General features: G+C 38.0%; 1 protein-coding gene across 1 annotated transcript in view; it reads right to left on the bottom strand.

The window, feature by feature from the left end:
• RIGI (RNA sensor RIG-I) overlaps nucleotides 1-23,470 on the bottom strand; it is a 149,645-nt gene that overhangs the window by 66,161 nt on the left and 60,014 nt on the right. Inside the window, exons 9-10 of the mRNA XM_053702627.1 lie at nucleotides 20,815-20,968; nucleotides 994-1,252 (exon numbers count right to left, since the gene is read on the bottom strand). Coding sequence (XP_053558602.1) covers nucleotides 994-1,252; nucleotides 20,815-20,968 — 413 coding nt within the window. The remainder of the gene's footprint in view (nucleotides 1-993; nucleotides 1,253-20,814; nucleotides 20,969-23,470) is intronic.

The following is a 23,470-nucleotide window of genomic DNA, read 5'->3' as shown; positions in this document are numbered from 1 at the left end:
TATATTTTGGTATGGAAAATCCGTTATCACATTAACAGAAGTTGTATCAGAAAAATGAAGGATCTCTTGGCTTCAGCAGAGGTTAGGTATGTAAAGGGATCAATTATTGTGCTTAATGGGACAATAAAGTCAAAATTAAATTTCATGTTTCAGATAGAAAATGCAATTTTAAAGAACTTGTCAATTAACCTACTGAGCATGTGCAAGAGTTCTCTGTGTATATGTATATGTTTTGTGATTGGCTGATGGTTGTCACATAACACAGGGACAGTAAATGGATGCAACTTTTTAATTTGTTAGGAAAAATATGTACTTCTCATTTAAAATTTAAAGAAGTGTTCAGGGCTGCATATAGCCCTCAAAGAAAGAAGATGAAGACCCCAGGTAATTCCTTTGTGCGACATTTGTCTTGCATATTTTCCCAACATCTTCTTTACAGGGCAATTAGCTTTGTGAGTGTCTTAAAGATACAGCAAGCCCTTGATAACAACGTCTTCTACATTTTTATTATTAGAAAAATGATCATAATCTCAAGGTCGCTCACTCAGTAATAGAGAATTGTTGGCGGGTCAGATTAATTGCTTGATGGGAAGACTGTACTGCATAAGATGTTCAAACAATTTTTTTTAACTTTTATTTATTGGAGAAGGAAGGTCATCACATATTCACAAATAAAAATTGTAAATTCATGTTTACAATTAAAAAATCAACGTAACTAGCATATAAATTTCCCCGCTATTATGTTCAAGCTATTTCATACATTTCACCTTTGATCTACAACATGCTGGATTTGCCATTAGTATTCTAAATGTTCAGGGGCTACAATGGAAAAGCTTTTTCTCACATAGGTTTTATGAAATATTATTAGACCAACCCCTATAACTATATTTGTTGGATTTAATTATAATTAAATTTATTGATTTCAGTAGCCTTTTTGTGCTTAGCATATTGCTTTTCTGTAGGTATTGACTTGTATATATGCATATAAATTACCTGAGGAAGTTTCTGGCCAGGCGAGTTAAACTTTATATCCATGTAGTTAAACATCAGCACATTATAGGGATGGTTTCCTATCGTGTTGTGACATTCATCAAAAATCATCAAGGTAAACATAGATAGGGAGGAAACATATCCTTGGTCAATACAATTGACAAGAATCTGAGGTGTCAAAACAATGATGTCGTTATTCTTTATGATCAACTCCATAGGAACACACTCACTGGATTCTCCAGAAAAACCCACCACTGTGTACCTAAAGTAAAAAGAAAGTAAATGTGAATCCTTTTTTGCATGGTTATTTGTGAGTATAAATTCATGTGCACCATCAGTTTCCCAAACCAAGAACGTAGCCATTTGAGTTCCTGTGTCACAAACTGTTAGAGCAAGTAAATCACACTATATTCTCCTCTTTGGCAGGTTTAAATGGGGGGATATAAAACCAACTTCCCATGGAATGCTCTGCAAAGAGTGCAAAAACTGGCTACCAACACAGCTCTAAATTAAACAAGGGAGTCCAAGTGCCAGAAAGCCAAACAGATGTATTCCAGTAGTTAAAAACAGGATACAAAAAGCTCTGATTACAACATTGTCATAATATTTCTCAGGCTTTTCAGCAATAGAAATATGTTCTGCTCGCCTTTCTCTAGAGCAAGTATGAATTTCAACAAAAGATCTTAATAAATACAGTGGGTATTGAAAAGAATCACCCCTTGAAAATTATCACATTTTGTTGCTTTGCAGCCTGAAATAAAGACAGACACAGTTTTTGCTTATCCAGTTGAAATTACTCAGTGCAACTTATAACATCCAAGTGAAAGATATAACACCAACATGTCAGGCAAAAATGAAGACAATTCAAAAACAGAATCACTGAGTTGCAAAAAGGATTACCCCCTCCTAAAATGACTTGTAAACTCAATCAGTTGTAGCTAATCACCTTCTCAACGGCACACACATTTGACTTTCAACTGTGATCAGCTGTGGGCATATGGATTAGCTCATCATGAAAATAGCTTTCCTGGAGCATCTCAGTCCCTGGTAGTGCAACTGAAGCAAACAATCAACTATTGGTTGTAAGGCACTGTCAAAAGATCTCCAGGATAATGTTGTGAACAGGCACAAGCCAGGAGATGGATACAATAAAATAGCAAAGGTTTTATCAATGCCTAGAAGCACAGTGAAGTCTATTATTAAGAAGTGGAAGGTATTTGGTAGTACACAGACCCTCTCTGGATCAGGACATCGTTCCAAACTGGATGAAAGAGCCAGGAGGAAACTGGTCAGAGAGGCTCCCAAGAGGCCCAAAGCAACTCTGAAGCAGTTGGAATTTATGACAAAGAGTGGTCATTGTGTGCATGTGACAACAATGTCCAAAAAACAACAACAATTAATTTTTTTTCATCTCAATTGGTAAAACATAGAGGAACAGTACCCCTTAAGAAAATAGGACTGATGTGTTTCGGCAGGATACCGTACTCATAGTCTCTAAAATCTAAATGATCATCTAGACTTTAAAACCCCCCTCTGGGTTCTGATTGGCTAAAACCATTTGACAATCTTTAAAGAAACAGGGGCAAACGGTAAAGAAAGTACAGATTAACAAACAATTGAAAAAACACAGCATATCACATAACACTGCACACTATTTTGTGAAAAAATGCATGTTCAAATCACATACATCATTATTTGAAAATGTTCAGCTGCAGTAATGACAAACCTTTCTAAACATTAAATATATTTAAATATTTTTATATATATATATATATATATATATATATATATATATATATATATATATATATATATATATATATATATATATATATATATATCAGAAAAGAGAGAACAGCACTCCTGAGATAGAACAAAAGCTAGAATAACTTCCATGCCTGTTCATTTAAATTGCAACTCAGGGTGCGCGTTCTTTTAGCACATGTTGATGCCTTTCCACAGAGAAAAAATATCCTGTAGCATATCAGTCTGATCCTGCCCAATGACAGTGCAGCGCCGAAATACCAGGCAATTCTTCTCTGAACAAGAGAAACAACAACCCCAGACGATCGTTTCGGCCTTCTGTGGGCCTCGTCAGTGAGGTGCAGTTGTATCTCTCTAAGGGCATGTGTGCAAGGAGTCCACGTCTGGTTTCCCCATTACTCTTAGGGAGACCCAAGAGTAATTTGCATAAATATCAGAAAAGAGAGAACAGCACTCCTGAGATAGAACAAAAGCTAGAATAACTTCCATGCCTGTTCATTTAAATTGCAACTCAGGGTGCACGTTCTTTTAGCACACGTTGATGCCTTTCCACAGAGAAAAAATATCCTGTAGCATATCAGTCTGATCCTGCCCAATGACAGTCCAGCGCCGAAATACCAGCCAATTCTTCTCTGAACAAGAGAAACAACAACCCCAGACGATCGTTTCGGCCTTCTGTGGGCCTAGTCAGTGAGGTGCAGTTGCATCTCTCTAAGGGCATGTGTGCAAGGAGTCCACGTCTGGTTTCCCCATTACTCTTAGGGAGACCCAAGAGTAATTTGCATAAATATCAGAAAAGAGAGAACAGCACTACTGAGATAGAACAAAAGCTAGAATAACTTCCATGCCTGTTCATTTAAATTGCAACTCAGGGTGCGCGTTCTTTTAGCACACGTTGATGCCTTTCCACAGAGAAAAAATATCCTGTAGCATATCAGTCTGATCCTGCCCAATGACAGTCCAGCGCCAAAATACCAGGCAATTCTTCTCTGAACAAGAGAAACAACAACCCCAGACGATCGTTTCGGCCTTCTGTGGGCCTCGTCAGTGAGGTGCAGTTGTATCTCTCTAAGGGCATGTGTGCAAGGAGTCCACGTCTGGTTTCCACATTATTCTTAGGGAGACCCAAGAGTAATTTGCATAAATATCAGAAAAGAGAGAACAGCTAGAGCTCTCTTGGACATAGCTGCATAAACAAATGTCACACAATACATGATTATAAAAAACAGTATGTAGAAAGATCTTCATTGAGGGAAATCTGAAAAATCAACATATTGAGTATATAAAGAAATGCCTAGACAAAAATAGTATTTTACAGTTTAATCTAAAATAATATAATAATATTATAATGTGAGGGAATATATGGGCCAATGGATATATCATAGTGATTGGCGATAAAGAGGCCATATTCATCATTATAGGGTCTGTGATGAAAATAATATCATACTCCATAATAAAATTAGCACCAGTAAGTAATAAAATCACATTCAGAATTCAGACCAAAAAGAATATTGGTCTGAAGCCTGAAAATCCAGTACATCTCTTGCCTGGATAATGCTTGAAATTTGTTTCCTCTTTTCTGTCCCCACACCTTTTCAATGACCATCCACCTCAGAGTCTCACAATTTTTATTATGTTGAGTGACAAAATGATCCACCACAGGTGTGCTGCTCTTGCCAACATTAATGGTTGACAGATGTTCATGAATGCAGGAGCGTACCTCCCTTGTCGTCAATCCAACATATTGAAGATTACAAGAGGAGCAACACAGTAGGTAGATTGAATAGGTGGATCGGCAGTTCAGACAGTGAAAGACAGAGTTAACAGTGAAAGTTTCTCCTGTTGTAAAAGATTGGAAAGTCGAATCTACATGTACAAATTCACAGGCTTTACACTGTGTATAGCCACACGTGAAGGTCCCCTTGTGTCTCAGCCAAGAAGAGGATGGTGTAGTCGACATAGGTTTTTTTTAGTTGTGATGTAGATACCATACTCCCAATGGTCTTATTTTTGCTATAGGAGAATCTACACCCATTCTTAACCATGTCAACAAGACCATTCTCTGCTGCCAGTAATTGAAAGTGCTTTCGTAATATCCTGATATTGAGCAGAGTAGTATGTTACAAAAGTAACTTTGTCAGACTCACAAGTGTGTTTGATTCTGTCCTGTAAGAGGGTGCGTCTATCAATGTTTACTTCTCTATGTTCCCTAGCCACCACATTTTTGTTATAGCCCCTCTCACGCAGCTTTTTTTGCAGAACATCTGTATGCTTCTCAAAGCTGGTTTGTGTGCTACAATTTCTCTTCAATCTAACTAGCTGTCCTTTGGCCATCGAATAGGGCACATGTCAGGGATGGCAGCTGTTTGCGTGAAGCAGACTGTTCCCAGATATCGGTTTTCTATACACCTCAGAGGTGATATAGCCTGTGGAAAGACCTACCAGTTGTAGATCCGAATAGTGTGTCATAGTCCTGTCAAATTCAAAAGTGAAGCGTAGGCCCAAATTATTGTGACCAATAGATTTAACAAATTCCTGTGCCTCTTCTCTACTACCTTTCCACACAAACAGCAGGTCATCAATATAACGGCGATATGTTCTGATAGCTGACCTGAATGCGTTACTATCTGCATAGATGTGGGACAGCTCCCACCAACCCCTGTATAGGTTGACGTAAGTGGGCGCAAATTTGGCGCCCATCGCTTTCCCACATCTCTGCAGATAGAACACATTCTCGAATTGAAAAAAATTGTGCGTTAACAAAAATCGAGTGACCTCCAGTATAAAAGATCTGAATGGCTCACTGTGTGCTGTTTCATTCTCCCGAAAGTATTCTATTGCTCTCAGACCCATTTCATGGGGTATAGAAGAATACAAGGCTACAACATCCTTTAGTGTCTTTTATGTAGCTGGGGAGGGCTTTAACCAGGGGTTGCAGAATGTCATCCAGCCACTCTGAAAGGTGCGCTAGCATAGACCCTATGCCGCTCATAATTGGTCTGCCTTGGGCATTTTCTGTGGACTTGTGCACCTTCGGCAGGTGATGGAAGATTAGAATAATAGGGTGTTCAACAATCAAATAGTGAAAAGTGTTATCAATTAATCCCTGTTCCAATGCTCCATCAAGAAGGTGCACAAGCTGTCTCTGAAATGTATTGGTTGGATCGTGTCTCAGTACCTTGTAATTATTGGGATCTCCCAACTGTCTGGTGGCTTCATCTATGTAATAAGATTAATGCATTACTACAACTGAGCCCCCCTTATCCGCCCGCTTTATTACCAAGCTCTCATTTTCACTTAGTTCCTATAGGGCCAGTTGCTCCTGTCTAGTCAAATTTCTTTTTACTGATTTATTATTTTGTACCAAAGTCCTCAAGTCAGCCTCCACCCTTCTGTACAAAGTTTCCACAATCTTATCTCTGCTTTGAACATGATAGAAAGTAGAGGGATTTTTATAAGTCTTATTTGTGGAAGGTGTATTTCTTCCTTCATATACTATTCCCTCTCTCTCTCTCCAAACCTCTCAAAGCAATAAGGTCACATGTCTTGTGAAAGGAAAAAAACCCAAATATGTAATTTGTTACAATCTCATCAGATGTTTTTGCTATATTATCTGGGGTAGATGAAGAAAAATGCTTACTTAAAGTCACATTTCGCACAAACATGTTAAGATCTAACATAGTTTTGAAAAGATTAAAATCTACAGTAGGTACAAAACCTAGGTCTAGACTGAGTACCCTATTCTCTTTAGTAGTCAATATATGATCTGAGAGATTAATGATCATGATGGTTTGTACTTCGAGGGAGCCCTTGTCTGCCGAGTTGGATACCTCCCTTGTTGGGCAGACTGAATTCCTGTACCTCCCCCTTCTCTGGTGTGTTGGCCTATCCGAAAAACCTGTTCTAACTGCATTCATTCCTCATCTCTTTGTCCTGTTCCCACAGTATTTGAAGAGTAAGAGGGATCAGGTGTAGGTTGATATCTCCTGGGCTGTTATGTTTGTGCACTATTTGGCCCTTGATAAATTGCCTGTGCCCTATTAGGCCCTTGTAACATGTCCGCTCTTGTATGCATGATTGTACCTCGTCCCATAGATCTATTATAGCAAGTGTTCTTATTGACTATCTCTTGTGAGAAAATCCTATTGTCCTCACTGCCTGATTGTCCACTGTTTTCTCCTGAGTCTGCCTCACTATCGGAAAATGTCACTGTTTTCTTGCCCCTGTTTCTATGTCTCCTATGGCCTCTAGCTCTCGGTTGACCTCTAATGTTAATCTGATTCCTCCTGTATTGGAACCATTTAACAGTAACTATATTTCATCAATCTCTGTTCTAATAGGCGTAACAATTCTGATTTATGATCTATCAACAATTTCATCAGGCGCAGAGAACAATCACTTAGTACAGTATTCCACATATCAATAAACTCCTGGTTATCAGTCTCAAAAGTTGGAAATGTGCTGATACGCAAACCTCTTGAGATTATAAGTAAGGCATTATATTTCTCAAGAGTCCAGATGTCCCACTTTAACCCCTTAAGGACCAGCGACGTACCCTGTATGTCACTGGCCTTTTTTTGGGACTTGATTGTTTTATAGCGCGGTCTTGCCACCAGCGTTGAGACTGCTCTATTCCACAAAGCCTGCTGGAGGGAGTGTATTAATAGCGTCTTCTTGCTAGACTTGTGCTATTATGTCCTGAAAAAAACCTTAACGACCAGTGACATACAGGGTACATTGTGGTCATTAAGGGGTTAATTTTTTTCTCTCTAATCATTAAACGTTCCATATCCTCAAAGAGCATAGGCAAATCATAGTTGTTACGATCTTGTGAAAACACTTGCTCTATTTCCATACTTTCTTTGTCCCTCTCATTGGCCGTTTTTATAGAGTTAAAGGAAACCATAGATGATTCCTCTTGAATGGTATCCTGCTGCATACTAGTGTTTGTTTGGGAAAGTGTTTTGCCAGATAGCACTCAAAATACAACACACTGAAAGGGAGGGCTCCCAACAAAACACCACTTGTAACTGCTCAATGGTTCAATCCAATTAAATGTCCAGTACAACACAACACCATTACCACATAGGACACGCTCCCTTGTCAAACATAGTCGCCGCAATAGTCCTTGTTAATTATGTATATGTGTATGTGTATTTAAGCAATACAAGCCCAGGAACCAATTAAGACTGTTATAGTATAACGGATAGATCAAAGCTCTACACAAGCTGTATATTTACCATACTTCGAAGCACCTCGAACTTCTCACTCACACCTGCAAACGCTTGCTCCTACCGGATCCTCGTCTGTCCACCAAATGCAGATAAACGTGTTGTGGTAAGTTCCAATAGGGGCTTCTCGAATCCACCGCCCTTAACATAAGGACACTGTATTCGTGAAGCCCCTATTGGAATTTACTGCAACCACATTCAGGAGGCAAGTTCATTGGTCCAGTGACGTCACCGTCTTCATGTAATCACAGAACGCGCTCATCTGCATTTGGTGGACGGACGAGGATCTGGTAGGAGCAAACGTTTGCCGGTGTGAGTGAGAAGACCGAGGTGCTTCGAAGTGTGGTAAATATACAGCTCATGTAGAGCTTTGATCTATCCGTTATACTATAACAGTGTTAGTTGGTTCCTGGGCTTGTATTGCTTGAATACATGGATACACATATACATCATTAACAAGGCCTGTTACAGCTACTATGTTTAACAAGGCAGCATGTCCTATGTAGTAATGGTGTGTTGTAACTGCTCAATGGTTCACTCCACAATGATATAGTAATTAAATGTCCAGTACAAGTGGTGTTTTGTTGGGAGCCCTTCCTTTCAGCATGTGACAACAATATCACAAATTCTCCATAAATGTGGCTTGTATGAGAGGGTTGCAAAAAAAAGCCACTCCTCAAGAAAGGCCAAATGCAGTCACCACTGAGCTTTGCCATAAACACCTAGGAGATTCCGAGGCCACATGGAAAAAGGTGCTATGGTCAGATGAGACTAAAAATGAATTATTTGGCCTCAACACCAAACGATATGTCTGGAGGAAATACAATACAGCTCACCATCCAAATAACACAATACCTACAGTAAAGCATGGAGGTGGTAGTATCCTGTTAGGGGGGTGTTTCTCTGCAGCAGACACTGAAGCACTTGTCAAGATAGAAGGAATAATGGATGGGCAAAATACTATCAAATTCTTGAGGAAAATCTGCTGCCCTCTGATAGGAAGTTATCAATGGGAAGAAGGTATACCTTCCAACATGACAATGACCCAAAGCACACAGCAAAAATGACCACACAGTGGTTGAAGAAGAAAAAGGTGAATGTCCTTGCATGGCCTAGTCAAAGCCCAGACTTAAACCCCATTGACTATCTGTGGCATGACTTGTGCAAACCACAAACAGTCACCATCAAATGTAACGGAACTGGAGCAGTTCTGCAAAGAAGAGTGGGCAAATATTGCACAGTCTAGATGTGCAAAGTTAGTAGAGACATATCCCAACAGACTAAAGGCTGTAATTAAAGCAAAAGGTGGTTCAACAAAATATTGACACAAGGGGGTGATCCTTTTTGCAACTCAGTGATTCTGTTTTTGAATTGTCTTTATTTTTGCCTGACATGTTAGTGTTATATCTTTCACTTGGATGTTATAAGTTGCACTGAGTAATTACAACTGAATAAACAAAAACGGTGTCTGTCTTTATTTCAGGCTGACAAGCAACACAATGTGATTTTTTTCAAGGGGGGGTGATTCTTTTCAATACCCACTGTAAATCATTTTGGCTTTCTGGCACTGTGTCGGAAACTTTTGCCATCTTTGCAGAGTGTTCCATGTAAAGTTTGCTAGAAGTTTGTGTTATATCCCCATCTAGACCTGCACTGCCAATGAGTGGAATTTCTGTGCTTGGAGTCTTTGGAAAGATTAAGGAAAGCAGTAGTCGATAGAAGGGGGGTAATTCTTTTTAACTTATAGTGTTTGAACATTCATCAGTATTCACTGATATATTGCTTTTTTACTTTTTATAAAATTACACTATATCATTCTATTTTTAAAAGGACATGAAAGTCAAAATTATTTTTTAAGCTATAGATAGGAATATACCATGAGTCAGTGTCATTATGTACCCTTAAAGGGACACTCAAGTCAAAATAAACTTTTATGAATCAGAAAGAGCATGCAGCTTTAAGACACTTCCATTATCAAACTTTGCGCAATCTTTTTATGTACACACTTTCTGGGGAACAAGATCCTACTAAGCATGTGCACAAGCTCACAGGGTATACGTATACTAGTCTGTGATTAGCTGATGTCTGCCACATTATAGAGGAGCAAAAGTCAAACTTGTTCCAGCACTCCAGCATATAATAATTTAAGCATTGCAAGTCACCTGTGGGCTACTGTCCCAAGCCCAGAATATAATACAGTAAAACAGACTCAGGTGACAGCAAATCAATATTCTTATTTATTCATCAAAGGAGACAAAATAGGCGACGTTTCGGGACCATATCCCTTACTCATGCCATGTCTTGCAAACATTACTTACATACTTATATACCTTAAAACCACTAGGTGGCGCTAACAGACATTTTAGTTATTTTCTTTTAACCCCTTAAGTACATATATGTTTAAGGTAATAAACAATATAAAACGAGACCTTGCAAGATCAACAACTTATACAATATCTTTATAGCATATAACACTATTTAATAAAAATCTGATACTGTATATAGAAAATCTAATATTTTTTACCAAAAAATCCAATATTACCTACAATAAAACTGTTAGATCCCAATCTCTGTTTAGACCCTTAGGATCCATTGTTCCTAACTCAAAAATCCATTTTAACAACAACTCCCTATCCCCTCCTCTACGCGGTTGAATAATATGATCAATGATCTGAAACTTAAGTTGGCTGATCGAGTGACCGCGACTTAAAAAATGACTGGACATGGGAGCTTTTATATTGCCAGTACGGATGTTACTTTTATGTTCAATGATGCGGTCTTTAGCACTTCTAGTTGACTCACCAATATAAACACCCCCCACATGGACATTTAACCATGTAAATAATATATGTAGTTAGGTATAAAACCCTTTAATATAATATTTTTTACTGGTATGGGGGTTTAAAAAAATAGGACCTTTAGTCAAATTAGTGCAACATGAACAGCTCAAGCAAGGGTAACATCCCAGATTTTTTGACCCAATATACCCATCTCTCTTTTTAACATTAGACCCAATGTCAGCTCTAATTAATTTGGCTTGTATATTAGGACTCCTCCTATAGGCAGGCAAGGGGTATTGTTTAAAAGCGTTTATATTCGGATAATACACCCCAATGTTTCCTAATAATCCGCTGTATTTCATTACTCTGAGAGCTGTAATTCGGTTACAAACATCAGCCTATCAACTTCCTTTTTCTTAGTAGAAACACAATCATGATTTCTATTTTTCAATATATTATTTCTAGGGATAGATTTTACTTTTCTAATTTCTTCTTCAATTAATGTAGCTGGGTAGCCCCTCTCTTTAAATCTAACTCCCATTTCTTCTAGTCTCAAATTTAACAAAAGTTCATCAAAAACAATTTTCCTTACTCTTAACAATTGACTATGAGGGAGACTCTTAATTAATGAAGGGGGGTGGGCACTCTCGTAACGCAACAAACTGTTACGATCAGTTTCTTTTTAAAATAAATCTGTCTCAAAAGAGTTACCTTTCTTGACCACCCTCACATCAAGAAAATCTATAAATCCCTCGCTCCAGGAAAGTTTAAATTTAATATTTCTTCTGGCAATATTCAAATCATTAACAAAATTCTCCAGGGTTCCAACGTCGCCCCACCATAACCCAAAAATGTCATTGATATAGCGCCACCATGTGGCGCCATACCGAATAAATAAATTGTTGGAAAACACATACCTCTCTTCATATAAATTCATAAAAATATTGGCGTAATTGGGGGCGACGTTGGAACTCATGGCAGTTCCTTGTAGCTGAAGAAAAAAATCATCCTGAAAAAGAAAATAATTGTCATAGAGGATTATTGAAAGCATTTGCAAAAATAAACAAATTTGGGCTGAATTATACTTCTTACTAGAATCTAAGGTTATTTTCTAATCCACTGGTATGCTTAATATTAGTATATAGACTTTCCACGTCAAGAGTAAACATAATAAATGTAGTAATAGAAGTAGCAAATATGTGCCTGCTAGGAAGAATTTATCAGAACAACATCAGACTGCCCTACATAATTTACAGAATAATACAAATATTATTTTGAAGAGGGCGGACAAGGAAGGGGCTGTAGTTGTACAGGATAAGGATCAATATATACAAGAAATTAAACAGCAATTAGGGGATGTTAACGTTTATAAAAAACGTACTTTTAACCCAATATTTTTAATACAAAAAGAGGTGGATAACATATCTAATGCTATGAAAAACAACATTATTAGCAAAGAAGTAGTAGCTTTTTTGAAAGTTAACAATCCATGCACCCCGGTTATATATATACGTTACCTAAAGTACATAAACGGTTAAAAAAAAAAAACTGGTCGCCCTATAGTGGCTAGTACAAATTCAGTATTTACTAATATTTCTATTTTTTTGGACAAAATATTACGTCCATATGTGGAGATTACCAATTCATTTATTAAAGATACAGGGGATTTCTTGTTAAAATTTAACTCTCTAGACCTTATGTCTGATATATTTATTATGTTTACTCTTGACGTGGAAAGTCTATATACTAATATTAAGCATACCAGTGGATTAGATTCTGTTAAAATAACCTTTTATAAACGTTAACATCCCCTAATTGCTGGTTAATTTCTTGTATATATTGATCCTTATCCTGTACAACTACAGCCCCTTCCTTGTCCGCCCTCTTCAAAATAATATTTGTATTATTCAGTAAATTATGTAGGGCAGTCTGATGTTGTTCTGATAAATTCTTCCTAGCAGGCACATATTTGCTACTTCTATTACTACATTTATTATGTTTACTCTTGACGTGGAAAGTCTATATACTAATATTAAGCATACCAGTGGATTAGAAAATAACCTTAGATTCTAGTAAGAAGTATAATTCAGCCCAAATTTGTTTTTTTTGCAAATGCTTTCAATAATCCTCTATGACAATTATTTTCTTTTTCAGGATGATTTTTTTCTTCAGCTCCAAGGAACTGCCATGAGTTCCAACGTCGCCCCCAATTACGCCAATATTTTTATGAATTTATATGAAGAGAGGTATGTGTTTTCGAACAATTTATTTATTCGGTATGGCGCCACATGGTGGCGCTATATCGATGACATTTTTGGGTTATGGTGGGGCGACGTTGGAACCCTGGAGAATTTTGTTAATGATTTGAATATTGCCACAAGAAATATTAAATTTTAACTTTCCTGGAGCGAGGAATTTATAGATTTTCTTGATATGAGGGTGGTCAAGAAAAGTAACTCTTTTGAGACAGATTTATTTAAAAAAGAAACTGATCGTAACAGTTTGTTGCGTTACGAGAGTGCCCACCCCCCTTCTTTAATTAAGAGTCTCCCTCATAGTCAATTGTTAAGAGTAAGGAAAATTGTTTCTGATGAACATTTGTTAAATTTGAGACTAGAAGAAATGGGAGTTAGATTTAAAGAGAGGGGCTACCCAGCTACATTAATTGAAGAAGAAATTAGAAAAGTAAAATCTATCCCTAGAAATAATATATTGAAAAATAGAAATCATGATTGTGTTTCTACTAAGAAAAAGGAAGTTGATAGGCTGATGTTTGTAACCGGATTACAACTCTGAGTAATGAAATACAGTGGATTATTAGGAAACATTGGGGTGTATTATCCGAATGTAATCCAAATATAAACGCTTTTAAACAATACCCCATGCCTGCCTATAGGAGGAGTCCTAATATACAAGCCAAATTAATTAGAGCTGATATTGGGTCTAATGTTAAAAAGAGAGATGGGTATATTGGGTCAAAAAATCTGGGATGTTACCCTTGCTTGAGCTGTTCATGTTGCACTAATTTGACTGAAGGTTCTATTTTTTTAAACCCCCATACCGGTACAAAATATTATATTAAAGGGTTTTATACCTAACTACATATATTATTTACATGGTTAAATGTCCATGTGGGGGGTGTTTATATTGGTGAGTCGACTAGAAGTGCTAAAGACCGCATTATTGAACATAAAAGTAACATCCGTACTGGCAATATAAAAGCTCCCTTGTCCAGTCATTTTTTAAGTCACGGTCACTCGATCAGCCAACTTAAGTTTCAGATCATTGATCATATTATTCAACCGCGTAGAGGAGGGGATAGGGAGTTGTTGTTAAAACACAGAGAATCATATTAGATTTTTGAGTTAGGAACAATGGATCCTAAGGGTCTAAACAGAGATTGGGATCTAACAGTTTTTTGTAGGTAATATTGGATTTTTTGGTAAAAAAATATTAGATTTTCTATATACAGTATCAGATTTTCATTAAGAAATAGTGTTATATGCTATAGCTAAAGATATTGTGTAAGTTGTTGATCTTGCAAGGTCTCATTTTAAATTGTTGATTACCTTAAACATATATGTACTTAAGGGGTTAAAAGAAAATAACTAAAATGTCTGTTAGCGCCACTGTCTCCTTTGATGAATAAATAAGAATATTGATTTGCTGTCACCTGAGTCTGTTTTACTACATTATACAGGGGGCCGGCAAAATGGGAGAAAAAAAAAATTTGTCCAAAAAAAAATCTACTGTTTTTTGAAATTCAGAGTAGGTGTTATTGCCTTGTCTTTTAAGTATGCACTTCTTAATTATGAAATTCTACTGCATTGCCCTTTTGCTATCAGTAGCTTAGATGGGACTGACTGGCTGGCTAGCAGAGGCCAGAAAAGATCATGGTTGAAATGAGGGGCCCCTTCACAGCCTTTGCCATGGGGCCTGGTGAGGTCTAGTTATGCCCCTGGCTCAGGGCACACCATCAGGCCGGATATGTGGATAATCTCCACTTACAACAAAAGGGTAAAAGGACATGGAGGGCAGCAGTGGGAAACACAGCAAATGAGAAGCCTCGTATATTATAGGGACATAAAATAAAATTATTTCATGATTAGGCCATACAATTTCAAAGAACTTTACAATGTACTTCTATTATCAAACTTGCTGTGTTCTCTTTGTATTCTTTTTTAATGAAGTAAATACTGGAAGCTAGCTGAATACATCAGGTGAGCCATTGATAAGAGGCATATGTGTGCGGCTACCAATCAGCAGCTAGCTCTCAGTAGTGCACTGCTGCCCCTGAGTCTACCTAGGTATGCTTTTCAACAAACAATACCAAGATAATAAAGCAAATTAGATAACAGAATTAAATTGGAATGTTGTTTAAAATGACATGCTCTATCTGAATCATGACAGTTTATTGTTGACTTTACTGTCCCTTTAACAGACAGGATGAAAACAGAGACAGGAGCATGCATAACATAAAGAGAATGGGGCAAGTGGCAGCCTTCTCATTGGCTACACCATCAACAATCTATTGATCCCCATTTTGCACTGTTAGGCATGTTAGGTTGCATAAGGCAGTGTGTTTGCAGCACAAAAAGTAATGCACTTCATGTGATAGATAACTAGTCACACCTCACATATAACTGTATGCAAAATGTCATACAGTTCTAAAAACCATATCTTCAAGAGGTCACATACAACGTAAATAAAATTAAAAGGAGATTTAGTCAATTTATGTGTGGTGCTAAGAGAAAACTGTAGAAGGAAATATATAATAACTTAGAGTGTAAGCTCTCTAGGGAGTGGCGCCCTGTATTCCTTTTGTCACAGGGATAGATTACAAGTGGCGCACTAAATATTATTTCTGTTTGCGTGCTAACATCAATAAATGTAAACTTTTAACGCGAGCTGGTTAGCGAGTATATTACAAGTTGAAAGTAAACCATTAGAGCACGAACTAAACCTGATGCACGCTAACTTCATGACTTCGGATATCGTGACCACGTTAACGTCTTATCCCCAAAGACTTCAATGGATCATGGTTTTAAAAAAATAAATAAATATAACACATCACTTGCACGCTAACCTGACACCATGTTAGACCAACTGTGCTAAACTCAAAGGTAGTTAGGAATATTTCACATTTCAAAGTTTTTCACACAGAAGAAAATGTTCTTATTTTTAAATATATAAAGAAATATATATTTAAAAATAAAGAACATTGGGTGATACACAAATAGACTGCTACTCATGCTAAGGCTCACTCTCAGTATAGCTTTTTGTAGAATTGTTTGCCCCCTGTCTGTTGGTTTATTTGTTTGTTTGTGTGTTGGGTTTGTTATTTTAGAAAAAAACAAGGAGTTCAAGCAATCCTCAACATCCCACCAATCTTAGTTGCTTGAAATGCTTCGGGTGACTTTTTGACTCAAAACAACTCTGCTTTCATATAATGGGATGGGCATATCTCACACTCATATTGCTTCTCTGCATTATTTCTAGAGTATTGTATAATTTCCACACTGCAATTCTTCACTTTGGATACCCTGTTGTTGTCATGAATTGCAGTGACTTTACCAAAAATGTACTCGTATCTGTATGTACCATGTGTATGAACTTTCTTGTTTAATAAAAAGAATTTAAAAAACAAAATAAATAAAGAACATTTTCTTCAGTGTTTCAATTTCCATGATTTTCATTTATAAATAATTGGGTGTTTGGATCAGCAATTTCATTTTGATCTATCAAATAACTGAAGGACACAGTAATATTTCAGTAGTGAAATTAGGTTTATTGGATTAACAGAAAATGTGCAATATGCATCCAAACAAAATTAGACAGGTGCATAAATTTGGGCACCCCAACAGAAATATTGCATCAATATTTAGTAGAGCCTCCTTTAGCAGGCGCTTCCTATAGCCTGTAATGAGTGTCTGGATTCTGGATGAAGGTATTTTGGACCATTCCTCCTTGCAAAACATCTCCAGTTCAGTTAGGTTTGATGGTTGCCAAGCATGGACAACCGCTTCAAATCACCCCACAGATTTTCAATGATATTCAGGTCTGGGGACTGGGATGGCCATTCCAGAACATTGTACTTGTTTCTCTGCATAAATGCCAGAGTAGATTTTGAGCAGTGTTTTGGGTCATTATTCTCAAGTATCTGCTGATATTGAGTGGAATCCAGCTTAAATCTCTATGATAGCTTTTTGTAGCTTTCCCCTAAACGATAATGTTGAACAATCTTTGTTTCAGGTCATTTGAGAGTTGTTTTGAGGCCCCCATGTTGCCACTCTTCAGAGGAGAGTCAAAGAGAACAACAACTTGCAATTGGCCACCTTAAATACCTTTCTCATGATTGGATGCACCTGTCTATGAAGTTCAAGGCTTAATGGGCTCACCAAACTAATTGTGTGTTCCAATTAATCAGTGCTAGGTAGTTACAGGTATTCAAATCAACAAAATGACAAGGGTGCCCAAATTTATGCACCTGTCTAATTTCGTTTGGATGCATATTGCACATTTTCTGTTAATCCAATAAACCTAATTTCACTACTGAAATATCACTGTGTCCTTCAGTTATTTGATAGATCAAAATGAAATTGCTGATCCAAACACCCAATTATTTATAAATGAAAATCATGGAAATTGTCAGGGTGCCTAAATATTTAAAAATACAAATAATATGTTCCTCTATGTGAAGAACATTGGAATGTATTTGCGGTAAAAACACAGTAAAGCATAATAAAAAATATTAAATATTAATATTCATGTTTAAATGCATTTCTCTGGGAAGGGCCCCAAAGGGTGTGTGTGTGTATACGTATATATATATATATATATATATATATATATATATATATATTTATTTATAGACCTCTCTAGTTAAACACTTATAAATGTTTTTTTATGTTATGTTTGGTGCAACTTTTTTTCACCCCTAACACTTTATGCTAGGTCTTCAGCTGCGCTAAGCTGACAAGCAAAAATTAAGTTTGTGCTCAAGTGCACCCATTTACTTTCAGCTTGTAATACGTGTGCAAGATAGCGAGGTCGCAATATTGCTGATAGTGACCCACACTAACTTTAGCCCACAGTCTGTCAATCCTGTTTATTACACCAGGGATATAGTGAAGTGCTAGTGTGTATGCACAAAGGGTTCATGTTATAATCAGTGGGAATTTTAAATAAAAAAAAGAATTTTATATATATATGCATTGCCCTAAGTTAAACAGCTCTTTTACATTAAAAATAAACAAAGTCCCCCCTAACAGTAAAACCCCCCACCCACCAAACCCTCCAAAATAAAAAACCTAACACTAAAAAAACCTAAACTACCCATTGCCCTGAAAATGGCATTTGTATGGGCATTGCCCTTAAAAGGGCATTCAGCTCTTTTTCAAAGTGCCCAAAAAAGGCGGCGCGGAGGTCCGGAGTGGTCTTCCCAGATGTGGCTATCCTCGCCGGCGGCGGTCCTCGGCGACATAGAGGTTCCTCTTCATCCAATCGTCTGTGGTATACTGAAGAAAGAATGCAAGGTACCGCAATCAATTTTCAAAACAGCCAATAGGATTAGAGCTACTAAAATCCTATTGGCTGTTCAAATCAGCCAATAAGATTTCAGTAGCTCTCATTCTATTGGCTGCTGAATTTTTCAAAACAGCCAATAGAATGAGAGCTACTGAAATCCTATTGGCTGTTCAAATCAGCCAATAAGATTTCAGTAGATCTCATCCTATTGGCTGATTTAGAAAAGTTCAGCCAATAGAAATTCAAGGTACCCCAATAAATATGGGGTACCTTGAGTTCTTTCTTCAGTGTGCTGCGGACGATCGCATGAAGAGGAACCTCCATGCCTTCGCCGAGGACCGCCCCCGACGAAGCGCCACCGCCGCCGAGGAGCGCCACTGCCGCCGATGACTGCCACTTCTGGGAAGACTGCTCCAGACCTCCACTCCGCGCCACCTTCTCTGTGGATGAAGATGATGGAGTCGCCTGGAAGAAGACCTTCTCCGTCGGACTTCTGAAACCGTGAGTACCTATTTGGGGCTTTAGTGTTAGTTGTTTTTTTTTTTAAATGTTTTTTTTATTTTTTAACTTAGGTTTTTTTTTGGCACTTGGAAAAAGAGCTGAATGCCCTTTTAAGGGCAGTGAAAAAGAGCTAAATGCCCTTTTAAGGGCAATGCCCATACAAATGCCATTTTCAGGGCAATGGGTAAAATAGGTTTATTAGTGTTAGATTGTTTTTTTTCATTTTGGGGGGTTTGGTGGGTGGGGGGGTTTTACTGTTAGGGGAGACTGTTTATTTTTAATATAAAAGAGCTGTTTAACTTAGGGCAATGCCCTACAACAAGCCTTTTTAAGGGCTATTGGTAGTTTTGCATTAGATTAGGGGGTGTTTTTATTTTGGGGGGGCTTGGTGTTATGAGCTGCTTATTCTATTTTCATTATTTTATATGTTTAACCAAACTTTTCCTTTTCTTTTACTGAACTGTTCTCTGAAACTGCAGATATATCACTTTTGTATTTTCCAGAAATTCACTTATAACCTAATAAGCTACGTATCTGCATTTTTCTAACAACTTGCTTCTAACCTAATAGTTACAACTACATATAACTTTGTTTTGGTTTTTCTCATAGATTGTTTTCTAAATATCTTAAAATCAAGGCCTCTTTGTCTAGTATTATTTTTCCAACCCAATTAGCCAAATTCCAAGAAAGCATATTTTACTAATTCTAACATAGAGAACCTGTTTGTTTTTTTTAGCAACCACTAATCACGTGAGATTTATTAGCCAATTTTTATCAGCCAATTAGATCTCTGCTTTGTAAGGAACTGTAATAATATAAAAATGCATGTAGATGAAAATGTGTTAGTCTTGCGTTGCTGTGTTTTGTGCTGGGACACTGTTGCAACAGTGTAATAAAGATTACCTCTTCTGAGGTGAGCCCTTGTTTGATAAATATCTGGTCTGGACCTCTTTATTACTGCACCTGAAACGAGCTTACTCACAACAGTAACGATTAGGTTTAATTTTTTTATTTTGGATAATGTGTTTATTAGTTTTTGTAATGTTAGCCTTTTTTTTTATTTTTTTGTAATTAGATTAATCTACTGTAATTTTTTTTTTATTGTAATGTAGTTTATTTTTATTGTAATTAAGGGGTTAATTTAGGGGGTGTTAGGTTAGGGGGCTTAGTCATTAAATTAGTTTTTTGCGTTGTGGGGGTTGGTGGTGTAGGAGTTAATAGGTAAATTAGGTTTAATGCGTTGTGGGGGGTTGGCGGTTTAGGGGTTAATAGATGTATTAGGTAGTTTGCGATGTCGGGGTTTGCGGATTTAGTGGTTAATAATTTTATTAGGTAGTTGGGTTTTTTTTTTATATATTTTGTGCAGGCGGTTAGTTTACTTTTTTCTTAATACTTCATACGGGAGGTTAGGTTTTTTTTTTTTTAATACTTATTGCGGGCAGTATTTTTTTTTTAATACTTATTGCGTGCGGTTAGGTGTTTCTTTCACACTTATTGCAGGCATTTTTTTTTGTAATGCTCTGTTTGCCTTCGCTGCATCCCGGTGGATTCCGAAAATGGCAGGGTGGTGAAAGAATACAACGAAGGTGGATTCTTTCACCACCCTGCCATTTTAGGAATCCACCTGGATGCAGCGTAATCTTTTAGCTGCGCGCGCTTCGCTGCATCCTGGTGAATTCTTTTGTCTGCGTGCGCTTCCAACATTCCTTTGAGAATGCATGCCCAACTGCCGACGGCGACGGACATTACAAACGGAATTATAGTATAGATGCTTTACTAGGAGAAGTTGATGAAGTTCAGGATGAACGTCTTTTACAAAAAAAAAAGAAATGCCATGACATGAGGTAAAACATAAGAGCTGGAGGTAAATGACAGAAGTACTACTATACAGAAAATGGCAGAACAGTGTAACAACTACCTATTGAAGCGGTAGAGAGAAATACAGAAAGGTCTAAGGATGCACAAACCATTTTCAGGTTGTAAATATTCCCTCATAAGCATAGTTACTGTTCAGTACTTACCTGCTGCCTTCATAATACTTGCTAAAGACATCTTTCTGTTGCTCATAAACTGGCACTTTAGTTGCCATAAATACAACTTTCCCCTTTTGTCCATCTGGTATGGATTTTAGATGGTGATCGCAGATAGCAAGTGACACAAAGGTCTTTCCAGATCCTGTAATGATTTTAATGCAAGAACATAGATTGGATTGTGTCTAGGGCATAAGAAAAAGCTAAATGGCATTGGTTACATGGTCCTGCTATTTGGCCTTGAAAATAAAAAATGATCAAACATCTTGTTAAATCAAGGTACTATTTATTATTGACATTTGTCATTGGTTGGTGCACAGCACTGCAAATTGTTAACTGTTTTAATTTGATGTAGTCTATAAAACATGTGAAATAAAGTGCATTAAAAAGGATATCTGCATCACTCGTTTTCACTCTGTTATGGATATTTTTTAACTCTCCTCTTTTCAATAACATGTAAAGATTATAAAAATGAAAACACACTATAGTGTAATAGTCTCAAAAACGACAAGTTCTCTCTTATATGTGTAGCAGCCTATAAACCACCCTAGGCTCCAATGAGAATATTGTCAGTAACACAGAGAAACATATGTTTGTAAAGCTACTACGTCCCAACTACGGCTGGGTCAATTTTTTCTTTAGGAGAAAGATACGAGTTTGGCTACATAGAGGTAAAAATTTGATGCCATCCGCAGTCATCCTTATATTCCAAGTCAATGGCAACTAATAATGGATCTTAGACACAAGTGAGTTGTTATTTTGAGCTATTAATAATCTTTTATGTAAAGTTATTAATAAATACATATTAGACTTAATTGCACCTATACTGTTTTCCTGGAAACAGAGACACCTAAGCCTTAAAGGGACATGAAACCCAATTTTTTTCTTTCATGATTTAGGTAAAACATACAAATTTAAACAACTTTCCAGTTTATTTTTATTATCAAATTAGTTTACTTCTCTTGGTGTCATTTGTTGAAGGAGCAGCAATGCACTGCTGTTTTCACACTGAACACATAGGTCTACCCAATTACAATCGGTGTATATATATATATACCAATCAGCAGCTAGAACCTAGGTTCTGTGCTGCGCCTGATCTTACCTAGATAAAGCTTTCAGCAATAGAAGGAAGCAAATTAAATAATAGAAGTAAATTTGAAAGTTGTTTAAAATTGTATTCTCTATCTCTAATCATGAATGTCTAATTATGACTTTACAGTCCCTTTAAGTACAAGGCTGCATAATTAATAGAGCTGATGAGAGCTCTATCTTTGGTGAGTATTCAATTGACAAGGGATCTATAGAGTTTTAGCACAAACAATATTGCACAATATTGTGTACTAGTCCAAAAGCCCGTTCACACAGGCCATTTTTTACAGGGTACAGCGGTCCCACCCCTTGCGCTCTCTCCCTCCCCCCCCTCTCTTTTGCTCTCTCTCTCTCCTCCTCTCTTTTGCACTTTCTCTCCCACTCTTTTGAGCTCTCTCTCCCCCTCTCTTTTGAGCTCTCTCCCCCTCTCTTTTGAGCTCTCTCTCTCCCCCCTCTCTTTTGCGCTCTCTCACCCCCCCTCTTTTGCGCTCTCTCTCTCCCCCCCTCTTTTGCACTCTCTCTCTCCCCCTCACTTTTGCACTCTCTCTCCCCCTCACTTTTGTGCTCTCTTCCTTACCCCTCTCTTTTGCGCTCTCTCTCTCACCCCTCTCTTTTGCGCTCTCTCTCCCCCTCTCTTTTGCGCTCTCTCTCCTTCTCTTTTGCGCTCTCTCCCCTTCTCTTTTGCTCTCTCTCTCCCCTCTCTTTTGCTCTCTCTCCCCTCTCTTTTGCTCTCTCTCTCTCCCCCCTCTATTTTGCTCTCTCTCTTTCTCTCCCCTCTCTTTTGCTCTCTCTCTCCATCCCTTTCTTTTGCTCTCTCTCTCCCCTCTCTTTTGCTCTCTCTCTCCCCCTCTATTTTGCTCTCTCTCTTTCTCTCCCCTCTCTTTTGCTCTCTCTCCATCCCTCTCTTCTGCTCTCTCTCTCCCCTCTCTTTTGCTCTCTCTCTCCCCCCCTCTTTTGCGCTCTCTCTCCCCCGCCTCTTTTGCGCTCTCTCTCTCTCCCCCCTCTATTTTGCTCTCTCTCTTTCTCTCCCCTCTATTTTGCTCTCTCTCTCTCCATCCCTCTCTTTTGCTCTCTCACCCCCTCTCTTTCCCCCCCTCTTTTGCGCTCTCTCTCTCCCCCCCTCTTTTGCGCTTTCTCTCTCCCCCTCACTTTTGCGCTCTCTCTCCCCCTCACTTTTGTGCTCTCTCTCACCCTCTCTTTTGCGCTCTCTATCTCCCCCTCTCTTTTGCGCTCTCTCTCCCCCCTCTCTTTTGCGCTCCCCTCTCTTTTGCTCTCTCTCTCCCCTTCTCATTTGCTCTCTCTCTCCCCTCTCTTTTGCTCTCTCTCTTTTGCTCTCTCTCTCCCCCCTCTCTTTTGATCTCTCTCACTCTCCCCTCTCTTTTGCTCTCTCTCTCTCTCTCCCCCCTCTATTTTGCTCTCTCCCCTCTCTTTTGCTCTCTCTCTCCCCTCTCTTTTGCTCTCTCTCTCTCCCCTCTCTTTTGCTCTCTCTCCCCCCCCCCCTCTCTCTCTCTCTCCCCCCTCTCTCTCTCTCTCTCCCCCTTCTCTCTCTCTCCCCCTT

The sequence above is a fragment of the Bombina bombina genome, chromosome 2, assembly GCF_027579735.1.
Source record: "Bombina bombina isolate aBomBom1 chromosome 2, aBomBom1.pri, whole genome shotgun sequence".
Taxonomy (NCBI): domain Eukaryota; kingdom Metazoa; phylum Chordata; class Amphibia; order Anura; family Bombinatoridae; genus Bombina; species Bombina bombina.
Note: the sequence above shows the minus strand (reverse complement) of the source record. Positions and strands in the feature narration are given on the sequence as shown.